This window comes from Rhea americana, unplaced genomic scaffold (assembly GCF_003343005.1).
Source record: "Rhea americana isolate MKP2758 unplaced genomic scaffold, rheAme1 scaffold_156, whole genome shotgun sequence".
In the NCBI taxonomy this organism is placed as follows: Eukaryota; Metazoa; Chordata; class Aves; order Rheiformes; family Rheidae; genus Rhea; species Rhea americana.
In genome coordinates, this window is record NW_028185661.1 from 1,209,594 (window position 1) to 1,224,480 (window position 14,887).

Below are 14,887 nucleotides of genomic sequence, written 5' to 3' on the forward strand. Positions count from 1 at the left end.
TATCATATAAACAGTTCTGGATGTGGYTGCCCAACCTCTGTAAAAATCTCAAAACCAGCTGGAAAATTGCAAGAAACAAAAATGCTGTTGTGCCTTTGCTCCATCTATGTGCTATCTGCTCTCTCACCACGCTTCATGAGGAACACACAAAACTCCCACAACAGTCCCATACTGATTTGTCCGTAAAGAAACTTCATTCCTTCTCTCAGGCTGAGAGAGGTCTGATCCAAAACCCACACATGCCTGTGGACTGCCATTCATGTTCCTTCAGCTTGGGAAGTGATGTCCCCACTCACTCACAACCAGAGTCATGCAAAGGGGAAGCTCAGGGCTCCATCACACTTCTAGGAGCACTGATGAGCTCTGCAGAAAAATGCATGTGCACTTGGGATCATCACTGCATCTCCAGAAACTGCTACTAGAACTGTCTTTCTTTTTCTCTTCCCTCCTTGCTTTGATGTATATTGCCCTCTCCTATATCCCATGAAGCTTGTGGTACTGGTTCTCTTTGCAGTGCAGCTAACTATGGCTTACCAGGGAGTAAAGCTTCTTCCAGTTTCAAAATGGGGAGAGAAAGCTTCTTGCCTTCTTAGCCATTCTATAGAAAGACTGTAACTGTTATATAACTAGTTACAGACAAGTATAATCTTTTAAATATTTTACCTTTAAGTAATGCCATGTCAAAGAACTCCATGGATTATTTTGGGATTTTTTTCTAYGTGAGAGCAGCTTCATGTCCCTTGGTTCTTGCCTTTTGAGAACCTCTCTGAAGCGAGCTCCTCCAACCAGCAAAATCATGTTTCATTCCAGGAGACTGATTACCTCAGAAATCTTTGGATTCTTCTCCTGTTCCTTCCTGTTTCCCTTTAGGAACACTTCTCTCTTCCGGTGATTTGGTTCCCCTAGGAACTGTTAGTATCTTCTCCCCCTGACCAGCTTCTTTTCAAGGCAAATGGAGGGATAGGAACACACAACGATCCTCCAAAGATCATACAATCCCAAATTATTTCCATAAAGAATTTTCACAGAAGTTTCTTGTTCTTATCCTTGCCTTCCTTAGATATATAAATTTGAAGTCAGGTGTTCCAGATATTTTTGGGGTAAAGACTGAAGTTGTAAAAGGATCCCAGGTACACTGCCACTCTCCTAAACTCACCTCCCAGTCTAAAACTAGAATAGCCAAGGTAACCTTTTCTGTACCTGACAAACAATGCCTGTTTCCTCCCATTTACTCCTGCATACTTCTAGTAGCACCAGTGGCTCTCTTGCCTGTCTCTCCTCCAGCTGACAGTTTCACCATCTGTTTCCAACTTCAGCCAAATTTGCAACAGAAAAAGAAGACCTTTTACATTCCTAAAGTTYAATGAAAGTAGGAAGCTGGGTAGCGGAGAGAGACCCAAAACGCCATTCCTAGCATCACAATTAAACACCAGATCCTGAAGGGAGCAACCCATGTGAAATCAAGTTTCATAAGTTCTGTTGCTGATTAAACTATAGTTCTTTTTCCTCCCCAAATATAAACTGAAATTCTCCAGAAGAGATGATGTGCCCAAAAGCCACTAGCTAGTGAGGGGTAAAAAACAAACAAACAAAAAAACCCCAACACTCAGTCATATCTAAACTTCAGTCCAAATGCCACCCGAGTATTTTCATTACAGCCAACTACATCTTTTAACTGACGTTTATTCTGCCTGTAGCATATTTTTCTCATTAGATATGAAGTTGTGAAGAGTGCTAATATGGCTACTTAATATAGGCTTGATTCTAGGTCCATGAAAACCAGAGAGAATCCAAAGATCATTTTTTTACAGAGTTTTCGATCAGGTTTATAAAGCACACAGGATGTTAAGGATATTTTTGAAAATGTAAGTGCCAGCATGCAAGTGTAAATGTAGCATTGATTCCTGATAATGGTGATAGAAAGTTCATGGGCATCAAAGTGTTTTCAGGCAGAACTTTAATATAAAGGGTGACAAGGGTGCATTTTGAGCATACATGCACATCCTGGAAACATTTTGGCTTGTARACACAAAGCTTACTACTGCAAAGAGCTGAGCACCTACCGAGCCCCAGTATCTTCTTTTAGCTACAAAGCACCTGAAAAGGGAGATAGCACAGTTGGCAGAAGCCTTTGTGGGCTGTCTGTAAGAGCAAAGGCTTCTGGCATCCAGCAACTACCTGCCAAGCACCCTGCACCCAGTGAAGAAGACAGGGGGAGAATTCATCCACTTCAGCAGGAAGGAAATCAAACCTATYGTGAACTATTTTCAGCACAAATACATGCCACCTTCAGGCAGCAGCATTTCTGGGCWCTATTCAGACCTAACATAGAGTACTGCTTATCTATGCAGTCTTCAGCTGTCAGCCCCATGCTACTTTTAAGTAAGGAATTAGTGAAGAGCACATACAGACCAAGGTCTGTGATGGATTTGTGTTTTCAGGCTCAAGCATTAGCTAGTGGCAAATGTAAATTCCTTAGTAATTTCTCTTTTACCTAGGCAAATAATGCTGTTGGATAAGTCAAAGAAGGGTGATTCACTACAGCAAAAGGCTGATTTTTACTGCTTCTTTTGGTAAGCAGAATTGTTTGCAATTGCCTGGTTAACTCTGAGAGGTATACATAGAGCTCTGGAAGATACAAAGGACAAAGGGTGTTAATTACTAAATTAAAACCTTAAATGAAAGGGAAACTAAGGTCTGCTCCTTAAAACATCTGCATGCACACATCCAGCTGCAAAATAGGAGACTTTCTAAGAAAACCAATTTTTCAGCCTGACAATGTATACCTGCAACTCTAGCAAGAATGAAAGAAGTGAGTGATGTTCAGCTGTCATAGATCTATTCTACCTTCACTGTTTAGTAAAAGTGYGCAAGGGGGACAGAAAGGCAAATTAAACTTGATGTCATGAAAGGAACATCCAGCAGATAATAAACAATTCAAATGCAGTTAACAGTAGGTAGCATTATATTTTTGGCTTAAATAAATCAATGGAAACCAAAATAAGTCTTATTTTTAACTATCTYCAGTCTTCTTTACTCAGACTCTGTATTATAGAACTGAAATATTTATCTGAAAATATAACTGGTTTCAGTAAAGTCAACTATAAACATTCATAGAATCACAGAATCGGTAAGGTTGGAAGGGACCTCTGGAGATCATCTAGTCCAAACCCCCTGCTTAAGCAGGGTCACCTACAGCATGTTAGACAGGGTTGCATCCAGCTGGGCCTTGAGTATCTCCAGAAGAGGAGACTCAACAACCTCTCTGGGCAACCTGCTCCAGTACTCCGTCACTCTCACAGTGAAGAAATTCCCCCTCACGTTCAAGCGGAACTTTGTGTGGTTCAGCTTTTGTCCATCGCCTCTTGTCCTGTTGCACGGGACAACTGAAAAGAGTTTGTTCCCGTCCCCTTGACACCCTCCCTTCAGGTGCTTGTACACATTGATAAGCTCCCCCCCCCCTCCCCCCGCAGCCTTTCTTCCTCAGGCTAAAAATCAATCATCAGGTGAGATTAAATGCTGATTAGAATTTGAGAATTTTTTCCCTGTGCTTTTGGTTTCAAAGTCTCCTGCAGTCACATGCATGAGAAATCTTTTTTTTACTAATGGGATGCAAGGTGCTCTCTGAATTACTTGCCTTTGTGAGTTGGAGTTCTAACTCACACACTGACAGACTGATCGAGAAAAAAGAGATGAGACCTGGTGAAACTGCAATCAAATCTGGCAAACTGCAGTTAAGTCTGGCAATATCTGCAGTGTAATTATCTGTAGACTTCTAAAGGGACAAGACTGGGATGCAGGTTAGCAGTTTTATCTCTTCGCCAAAAGCTATTATCACCTCATGCTTCTTTGGTCTAGTCCACTAATTCACTCCAGGAGTAGCTAGGTATAACTCTCACCAAATGTAGCCTCTAGATCTCATCTCTTGTTGCAGGTAAGGTAGTTATTTGTTCTACTCTTTCCTGCACACTAGCTGGCTGCTTACAAGATTCAGGAAAAGTAATCTGAATTAAATAATCCGAGGAGGATCAGTAATGCCACATTAAACTCTTATGCGGACGCTTTCATTCAAAACCGAATTGGTCTTAACAAATTAAGTGAATGAGTTTATGAACTAAATAAACATCCACCCAAGGGTTTATRGTGATATAACTAATCTGTTTTATATTTATGGTTTAAATAACTCAGAGTAACTTTTCCAAGAGGCGATTTATAAACAAGCCCTAATATAAGCCAGACCTAGACCAAGATTTCCAGGAAAAAAAGAAAGTTCTTTATCAAGCTATGTTTCTATCCCAAATCATAATCTTTTTTTTTTCTTGTTAAACCTTTGCATGAAGGGCAWTTCACATTCTCCTTCTAGCAACAACTTACTATTCTTCAACATATTAGCTCCAGCAACCCTAGAAAGAGCTCATGAAGCCCATGGCTTTGTCTAGGTGACTGCCATCCCTTCCAGTCTTCAACTCTGGGATTCTCATCCCTRTTGCCAATTTCTCCTCATTTATCTGTGTGTGCTTTTTTACTGCAGTTCATAAACAACCATATACTGGGCAGCTACTATGTCATTAAAAAAAGCTAATGAGATTAGAGCCACAGGCCTGTATGTTCAAATTACTGCAAGAACTCATTTCCCAGTCAAAAATTGGGTCAGATGTCAGTCAAGTCACCGATACAATAGCAGCCAATCGATGTACTACCACTCTTGCCCCAGGGGTTCCTGCTTCATTTACTCTGCTGCGGGAAACACTGAGCAAAAGTAAAACAGTATTCTAGGAATAAAACTTCCTCAACAGCAGTTTGTGGTGAAGGCATCTAAAAAATTTCCTGTTTGGAAATCACCCAACAGCACYATGTGAAAAGCACACTAGGTTTTCCATTTCATTCCTGTTGGAGCAGAAGGGCCAGGTTCACCTCTAACAAAACTACTACGGAACCAGTGAAGTTACAAAGAAGATTTGGGTGCAGAAACACCTGAAATCCACCATGCCAAAGACAGGCTCCTCAGAATCTCAGGGCATGTCCCTGAGCAATACAGACTATTTACTGATGACAAATTTGCATGGTAATTTTCAGCAACTGTTTCTTTGATGGAAGTATGGAAATGACTGAGGGTATGAGTTTTTTAATAGTAGAATTACAGAATCACAGGATGGTTGAGGTTAGAAGGGACCTCTGGAGATCATCTAGTCCAATCCTCCTGCTCAAGCAGGGTTACCTAGAGCAGCTTGCCCAGGACCATGTCCAGATGCTTTTGAATATCTCCATGGATGGAGACTCCACAACCTCTCTGGGCAACCTGTTCCAGTGCTCTGTTACCCTGAGACCAGCCAGCTTAATCCCCATTTCTTTCCTAATAAGAAAGAGAGAGAAAAATACAGTAGTGTTTTTTGGTTATGTAGATAACCTGGCTTTAGAACTGTCCACTACTGTTATGTCTTTTTTCTTACCACCGATCAAATGCTTTGTAATTCTGTTTCCCTTTAAAATGCTCCTATTTCCCCCCACATCTTTAAAAAGGGCATTWAAAACCTGAAGAACAAAGACCAACAGTCTGAAAGATGGTAATTAATTTCCATGCTTCAAATGCAATCTAAAAATAAAAAGAAGCTTTGATATATTTTGTTATTAAATGAAAACATTCTAAAGTAATCTGTAACAGCTTAGTTTGATGAGGACTGTACATTCATGAGTCACTGAAATAGCAGCTGAGAATATACAACAATTTTTTACAGGAGAATGAACTGCTTCCAGACTGATTCTCTCTCCCCCAAACCAAATATTCTATTATTGCTAATTTGTTGGTAAAACACTTCTTGAAATATTTCCAGTTAATGTTATTCTGTAATCTGCACAACAAGCAGAAGCTTAGGATATTAACAGCGTGTGCATGGCGTGTATTCAAGCCTCAAAATGTGTTGTAAATTCTCTAATAGATTAATTGCATCATTATATCATTTTAACAGAAATGCATTGTTATAGAATTATGCTGCAGTATTACAGCTTGGGCGGCCTCATATAATCTTCATAGCAGCTGGAAATGTAATTAGCATAAAACCCAAACAGCCTCATTACACGTCCCTTTTTGGTAAGATGGGACACACTGAAGGGCCTCATCTCAAATGTTCCATTAAAGCAGTGTGAAGAGCTGGCAAGGGGTTAGAGCAGTCTCCAAATGCATTTTCAGTTCAGCTAAGCAAAGTCCTCTTCTTAAAGCCTGGAAATACGTTATGCAGCAGATTTCAAGAAGGCAGAAAGACGCTGATCTAGAGTGGAATAAAAATGCTCCCTTCCTCCTTCCCCCTGTTTTTGAACCAGAAGCTTCCACCTGGCAATTCAAGTACAAAAATAGACAGATACTACAACTGCCTTCTGTGTAAAAATCATATTTGCATCTTCTGAATATACCTAAGCACCTGAATTTTGCATTTMAAATGCAAATTCTGAAAATGATGATGAGGTATAAATCAAGCAGTTAAGAAGCTGGGGTCACCGTGGGCTTGGACTTGTTGTGAAGTGTCTTCTCCTACCATAAGCTTTGGGCTCTTAGTCTAATTGCATAGTTGAAAACGACCACTGGGTTTAAATATCTCTGCGGATCTTTGGTTTCACAGCAGTAAGCAAATACACAGTCTAGTCTTGTTCACTCTATAGAAAGACAATAGACCAAATGTTTAAAAATCCTCTATAGTTTTGCACAAACTCTCACAAAACTCCTGGCTAGCTTTTAAAAAGATACTATGAAAATGGTACTGCATGCAGAGATGCTAACCCACATTTAGATCTAGATGGTGAATTTTTCCCCCCTTCATAATTCAAGAATATATAAAATGTGAAGTTTTTAATTAATGCAAAAATAAAATTTAAAACATATTTTTATTGTTTATTCAGTCCTGGAGCTGGTGTAATATTTCAGCAAACTCAAATTAAAAATGTTTTCATCTGTGTCAGACCATTTCATATTTGGAATTTAACCTCTTAGTTATCCTTGTTAATATCTAGTTCAAATTCGAAACAGAAATATAAATTTGAATAAAAACCTTCTAAGATCCATCTAAGAAATACTGAACTATATTGTGTTTATTTTCTGGAATTTTCTTCAGATAAAAATATTKGCCTAAGTCAGTGCATGTTTGTGAACATATAGGAACATTAAGTTTCTGTAAAATGCCAGCTTTTCCTTCAGAAAATGAGTTTGCCCTCTGTCAAAAACAAACACAAAACAATGAACAAAGGACTACGGAGTACCTCTGAAAAGGGGTTGTATTGCTGGGCTTTCAAAAATCGGAGAACATTTTTGGAAGCTTGCACTATGATTTACATCATTACCATTTCTTTCTATGCTCCCCAAATCTTGGAAATTATCCAAAAATACCTGACTTCAACCGGTGTCTATGCTATCTGGCTGCTAACTCACATCAAAAGGGTTATGGAAAATTTCACACAATCTCCTTAATAGATTTACTCAAAAAGTGAGAACAGGACWTTGAAGCACATCAAACTTCAGCGTAACCATAGACTCAGCTGCACTACAAGGGAGATGCCTCGCCACTCTCTTGCTCAACACCAGTTCAGCTTTACATTTACAGGTCATCAGTGTAAGAGGATAAAGGAAAAAGAAAACGTAATTATCACAGAAATCTACATCCAGATCTAGAAAGTCTGATTTGAAAGTACAAGAAGCATTATAATTCCAATATATCTCTTTCACATAGGAATGCAAAACATGGAAAAACAAGTATTCTGTTGGCCAGCTGTTATTAGACAAAAGTTCAGGAGAAGAGAATGAAATCATTAAGTGTTTTAAAAGGCAGTCATTATCCTTGCTAGCTAGCAATGCAAACAAAAATACTATTTTCAAAGTAGAGTCTGAAAATGTAGAGAAGGAATTTTTTGGATAGACATCTATAACCTGACAAGCACTTGGAAAAACCAAAAAAAAAAAAAAAAAATTGACATGAGATCCAAAAATTCCACATGAGAAAATTTCTCCCAGCTCACCTGCCTAAAATCAAAGGCTTAGCAGGGAGAAAACTGGGTGCTGGAGGAAGGGAAGGAGGAAAAGTATGAGGGATCAGTGGCAGAGAGTCTTTAACCTACATTTCCCCTTTGGATTATCACGCAGATGTATAACATGAATAGTACAAATATTTTAACAGCTAGTCAGACAGTTTCACATGAAAAAAAACAAGAGGCAATCATTTTAAAAACAGAAGTAGTAGGAAYGTTTAAGAGCAGCACTGGCAACAAATTATCAGATTTCTAACATTTGGAATATTCTGGAAAGCAAAATTCAAAATATTTACCTATTGTAGGGAGAAATAATCAATCAGTAGTAGGCATAAAATGATCTGGAGATGGTTTATGAATAGCAGTTCCTCTAATTGCACAAATTTATCACTTCTTTTTATTTTCTTCTTGTTATTAATCAGAAACATCCGAAGTCCTTGCATGTAAGTGTTACTAAATTTAAGCATTCCCTCTGCTGACTAGGAGACTCGACTTACAAAAATATATTGTCAGAAGAATTTTATAGATCACTTCTTTTACTCTGAYTGGAACAACACCAAAGCTTAGCAAGGGAAAAAAAATGTATTTGGGCATCAAATGAATGGCTATTTTAATACAGACTCTGGGACAGGGGCAGTTAATGGCTGCCTGAGGGAATTTAGTTCTGACACACTTGATTTTTAGTCTTTAAAGAGTATGAACAAGAGTCAAAGTAAAGAGAAGAATTATGTATGCATGCCATAAAACACAAAACCAAAAAAMCCCTATGCTCCATTTTGTGGAACTATCCACATCATCAGCCTTCAATCTCCAAATCTAACGCACACACTTTTGCTATTACAGTGAATAGAGGCAAGAGAAGACTGTCATCCTCTGTCTGAACAAGGATTAGAGAGTCCTAAGGTCCTTGGGCTGCAGGTCCCCCTACCAGCTTGCCTTGAAAGCCTTAGCATGCCAACCGAACCTGGCTGATCAAGTTCATGCTGATTTGCCTTTTGGCTCTTCCTATATCCTGTTCTGCTACTTTCAGGCCTAGTCTCTGTCCCTTTGAGAGGGTTCCTAAACATCAACATCTACGACAGTTTTAAACATCAGTTTAAACACATCAAGTATTCAGTGAAGCAGAAGCTGAAATTTCCTCTTCTCAGGACAGCACTCCAAGCACCAGGCAGGGGAATCRCTGTCACCGGACAGCCTGTGGCCTGCTAGCTCACCCACCAGGTTTTGGATATGGGACTTGCTGCACCAGAGGACTGACTCATTACCCTGTTAAAGGAGTTTTAAGTGGTTATTTCTAGGAGGGAGATCTAGGATGTGAATGAAGACAGGTTCCCAGGAGGAGCAGAAAAGCTGGGTTTCTTCTCTCTCACATTGCAGACTGGCCACCTTAGACAATCTTCTACTGCTTCTGTGGAGCTCTTTCTTCAGGCGCTGGACTTTCTCTGTTCTTCGTAGGRGGCACGTAGGTACCCAACCCAAACACTGCTGAATCCCTTGCTTTGACTAAAAACTACTGAGCTCTCCAGACCCCTTATTTCCCCACCTTTTTCTCGTTCCCTTTTCTCAGTCCAGTCATTGTTTCCTCCATGTACACATTACATGCTTTCTCTTCATCTTTGTCTAGACACTGCAACTCAGGGAGCAAAGGTGAGGGGAAGAGAGAGGCACCAATTCACCAATTTCATCAGAAACGTGAAACRGCAAAGCAGGACATTTTTTTCCTATTCAGACTTCTGAAAGCAGCTGCAATGTTTTTCTAAAAGGTTYTAAAAAATCAGTCATGTGTTGATACCTGATATAGAAGATTCCAGTAYAGATGGTTAATTTGGCAAAGACACAAGCAACAGAAAACAAGCATTTATCCTGGAAAGAGATATACCATTTCTTTCTTTTGTAGGGACCAATTATTGCCTGTCTTGGTTGAAAGTCAGTAATGGTCTGGACCAAGCAGTTTGCTCTCTATGAATATAGTGATTTAAAAACCCAGCAAACTTCAATAATATTTCAGCCAAACCCAGAACTCTATCTACTCTCAAGCTCCTCTATTTCAGAAGACAATGTGCAGGTCTTTCTCCAAAATGTAGCCAGAAATAATACTTCACCAGCACATGCACAGCAGTACAACAAAACAAGAGCACACCGAGGAATTACTTTCAAATTCATATCAAGGCAAGCAGAACAAGATCTAGGTATTAAAACTGATGAAAAGGGGTTGTTGAGGACATCAGCCAGTTTACTTTCTAGCTATCTGCTTTACTGATTACAAGGAAACCTGGTGTGGTTTTAAAATCATTGTGCAGCCTGCTGGAGCCATCCCAGACGCATCCAGCTAAGGAATCTTGTCCAGGCAGAGAAAATTCACTGTTTCCTCCCAGCTTCTTCTGCCTTAAGTTAGACTGCTACTCGTCATATAAAAGAAACAGTCTCATTAAGTGATATAATCTTGCCATTTATAAGTCTCACTGTACTCTCAAAGCTTTTGCTATCAGCTTTATCATACTGCTCATCGCTGCCAGGGACACTCAGCCCCTTATGGTAATTAAGGTTTTCATGCTTTCTGTGCAAGATGAAATGTTAGATGAGTTTTAAAAAAACACCTTTGACTATAGCATGAATAACATTGTAGCTGAGTTTAATTTCTTTGTATAATTCCCTACATAACTTCATTTTCAAGAGCATTTCTATTGTATGGTGGGAGTTTCAGTGTCCATCAAAGAATTGCCATTAGGAGCTTCTGTGGTAAAAGAATTTGTAATCCTGGCACTGAAAAACACTTTGTGCTGGCAAGAACTTCATTTCTGCCCAGGAGGAGAATTACTGTGAGCATTAATTGGGCTCTAGCCCCTGCTGGGGCACACTGGTGTACATCACATGGTATAATTTCCCTTCCTGTTCACTTGGCGATTGAGTCTGTCCACAGATTGAGCCCGTCTGTCACTCCCGGAAAAAGCTCTGAACAACCTCCTTATACTGTACCTTATAGAAGAAGAGCTCTCTTAAACCAAACCCCAGATCTAGGCAGCTGGTAAGAGAGATCTGGCCTGATCTCTCCAGTCTGATTCACAACAGCAGAGTATTCCATGGTGCGATCTTTTCTACCTGCTCTTGTTGCTCTGCAAGCCACATTACGATGATGCCCACAGACAGACCAACTGCAAGTCAAAGACATTAGATGTCTGCTTCAGAAAACATGACTTTCAGCTTCATGACTAAGTCCACACCAAGGCAGTATCAAACCATAAACCTTCCTACATGGTCACTATAGGGATATCAAACCACAAGTTACCATGGTGGTAACTTACAAATATATAAAGTGTTTGAAAATGTATACAGACTTTTCTACCTTTCTGCTAGTCAGTGACAATACAGTAATGACGATGGAGGATGGAGGCCTTGACTTGTTCAAATACCACAACGTGAACGTTGCTTTGTTGAGAGGAACCATACACAAGCATAACGTTCAGGTTCTCTGTCAACCAAACGACAGATTTTCCAACTCATCTTATGCAGATGTCAGGTATCAGTAAACAACTTTTCTTATTACCTTGATGGTGTTTTGCCCAGTGAGCCTTTTAGTATATTTTAAAGCAGCTCATCTCTGAAAAAATAATCCTTAAAACAGAGTTTTTAGTCTAGTATGTAAAGGTATAGATATGTTAGCATTTTGAAATCTGAAAAAAAGCAACCTTTCACCCTTAACCATCAGCCTGTCTCTCTCTTTCTTCCACTCTTCACCAGAAAAAAATGCCCATTAATTTCAATGGAAGTTTCAAAAGGTAAGATCATGGATTTTGATCTCAACGATATGTTACTTTTGACATTTAAAATAATTGATCTATTGTTGCAGCAAATAAGAGGCTAATAAAATACTTATATGAATATTTATTTTTAATAATTAGTAATGTTCTATACAGGTGGGAAAGCTTGGGTGCATGCCTGTAGGATGCTAATGTGAGGTTTTTTTGAAGTGTCACATTCATCAGTGCACTAAAGGAAAATAAGCCCGTATTACAAAGTCTCATGCCGGCTCTCATTATGCCATCTCATAGGCTTGTCCTTTGATTTATTACAAAAATTAAAGACATTTTCTCAGTGAGATTGGAGGTATTGCTCTACTCAGCCCTGGTGAGGCCTCATCTTGAATACTGCGTCCAGTTCTGGGCTCCCCAGTACAAGAGAGACATGAAGCTACTGGACAGAGTCCATCTACAAAGATGATCAGCGGACTGGAGCATCCGCCCTAAGATGAACGTCTGTGAGAGCTGGGCCTGTTTAGCCTGGAGAAGAAAAGACTGAGGAGGGATCTTATCAATGTGTGTAAGTGCCTGAAGGGAGGGTGTCAAGGCAATGGGGCCAAACTCTTTTCAGCAGTGTCATGTGACAGCACAAGAGGCAACAGACACAAACAGAAACCCAGGAAGTTCCATCTGACTGTGAGGAGGAATTTCTTCMCTGTRAGAGTGAYRGAGCACTGGAACAGGTCGCCCAGAGAGGTTGTKGAGTCTCCTTCTCTGGAGATACTCAAAACCCGCCTGGATGCAACCCTGTCYAACATGCTGTAGGTGATCCTGCTTGAGCAGGGGGGTTGGACTAGATGATCTCCGGAGGTCCCCGGGGGCTGGTAGGATGCTTCCTTTTCCCTCGGGGTGGGGATGATGGAAACCATGGGTCCCTAGCTCTGGTACAATCTAGGAGCACATCTCTYCCAATGGCTCCTGTGGAGTGCTCAGCACATTTGACATCCTTGTCAATTTTGCTGCAGCTATTAGCAGGGGAGCTGACAAGAATACCAATTTTGCAGAACAGCTGCAGGATACTGCTGGTTTACTAGAAATGAAGATTAAAAAAAAGAAGTTSTTTTTGGATTCAACTCAGATCAAACCCCGTACTACAATCAAGAAACATTTCCTGCAAACCACAGACCCTGTTTTTAAATTAGTTCTCCAGCTATCAAGTCCCTCTTACCAGGGGAGGAGAACATACGCTGGCTTTTCTGATAAACCTTCCTTCTACTCTGAGAAAAGAAGATATATGTTTTTACTCTGGTTTTAATCACTGTGTACTTTCAAATGTTTTGGAAATTGGTGCAAATCTACATAGCAGGTATTGTAATGCCCACGGCAGACTTTGCAGGCATTTCTGAGCAAGCTTCCAACTAATCAGCCTAATCACCACAGTTTGCAGCTCAACCCCATTTCCTGGAGCTGGATAAGCCATACAAATAAAAAGTAGAGAGGCTTTTGCAATCCATGCAAGTTCTGTACTTCTGTGATTATGCTACGAGCTGTAACTAACCGAGAACTAACTTCAAACTAGTTGCCACCAGTGTCCATATATGCAAAAGTGCCAAAGAGAGGTACGATTTTCACAGAAACCTTGCTACGCTGCACTATGGTTTTAACCGATACAGCACATGAAAGACTTTTGCTTTGCTGCAACATGTCATTCTGGTGACAATAGCTTCTCAACTGTCAAGTCAACAAATAAGATCACCACTCAGAGTAATACAGCCATCTATTCCAATTCCAGTTTGTTAGCCTTTGCCTGACAAATCAAGGAGCAGCTTATACAGTAAAGAGTGCCCGTAGGTATGATCCTTGAAAATTCTTATTTCTCCATTCAATCACATGCTCACGCAAAAATTTGCCCTTAGGTAAATGAGGCTTCTTGTGCGATTATGGGCCATTTGCAGGAGAACATAGGATGTCAGAAGCTAAATGCAAGTCCTCCCTAAAAGCTTCCACTGTGCAATAAGCAAATCAAAGAGCAACTTGGTGTATCTCTAGCCTCTGCTGGCACTTAAAGATGCAAGATTCTCAGTGCTTTGTTTTTAGTTTAGCAAAAACAATTAGAAATCAGAAGAAAACTCATGTTTTCTCACAGTCAACCCGGACTCGAGACTTGCAGAAACCCATACACTAATTGTAAGTCATCATGGAGGAACAAAGAAAAGAAGCTTTCTAAATAAATAAATAAATAACAAAACCCTCCTTTGCCCCCCCAAAAAAACAATTCCAGAAGCCAGGTACAAACTTCCACCAAGTAAAAAAATGCCTGGATCTGTGATTCTGACTCAGACCAATTTACAATAAAACACATGCTTTTGCAGTTTTCCATCCTGGGTGGGTTTTTTTTTTTTCTTTTTTTAAGTCTTAAGTTAAGAGTATTAAATAGAGATGGGACAGGAAATGGAAAGAGATTTGTTTCTCCTCAGAAAACAAATGAAATATCATTACTGTCTAATGGATCAGATAATTTACGGTTACACAAGTTACTTCGCAAAATGTCAAGTCCTTTGTCATGTGTTTTTCTTGGTCCTCTGTTAGCACTTACAGGCATTGAATGTGGCTACATCCTCCACTACTATGTCTTTTTATATTGACATTTCCTTTACCTCTAATCTGCTAAATCAATTTAACAATTTTTTTTCTGAGTGATGTCGTCATTCTAATATCAGAACSTGAAAATGTGGCTTTGGCAAGCTGCTGCTTTAGTTTTAGTTTTAGATTAGCTTTTTAAGAAACAGCTGGTAATAAAATTAAAGATGTTTTAGAATCTGAGGCATCCCTGCCAGCCAGGTTACAATAACCTTAAAAGCACTTACAAATTGGGGTTGCATTACTGATGCTTAGCCTTGTTGAGCAAATAGTTCAAGATATATGAACCAATCCAACTGCAATTATTACCTGCAGAAGTGTGCTTAAATTTTTCACTCTTCTTCTTCCTCCATTTCCATGGCTTAAAAAGTCTTCCAAGAGTGGCAAATTTGCTTCTTCTTCTGATCGGAGGTGTGTGAGTTCCAGGTACTAGAGAATCTGAACGCATTGCAGCCAGTCTTTCCACTTCCTCAGCTGTAGTTTCCACATATACACACACA

At 39.8% G+C, this 14,887-nt stretch overlaps 1 protein-coding gene across 1 annotated transcript in view; it reads right to left on the reverse strand.

Moving 5' to 3' along the window:
* Positions 1–14,887, reverse strand: part of PHACTR1 (phosphatase and actin regulator 1) — a 152,416-nt gene that overhangs the window by 112,836 nt on the left and 24,693 nt on the right. The window contains exon 2 of the mRNA XM_085299907.1: positions 14,697–14,861. Coding sequence (XP_085156033.1) covers positions 14,697–14,835 — 139 coding nt within the window. The 5' untranslated portion in view covers positions 14,836–14,861. The remainder of the gene's footprint in view (positions 1–14,696; positions 14,862–14,887) is intronic.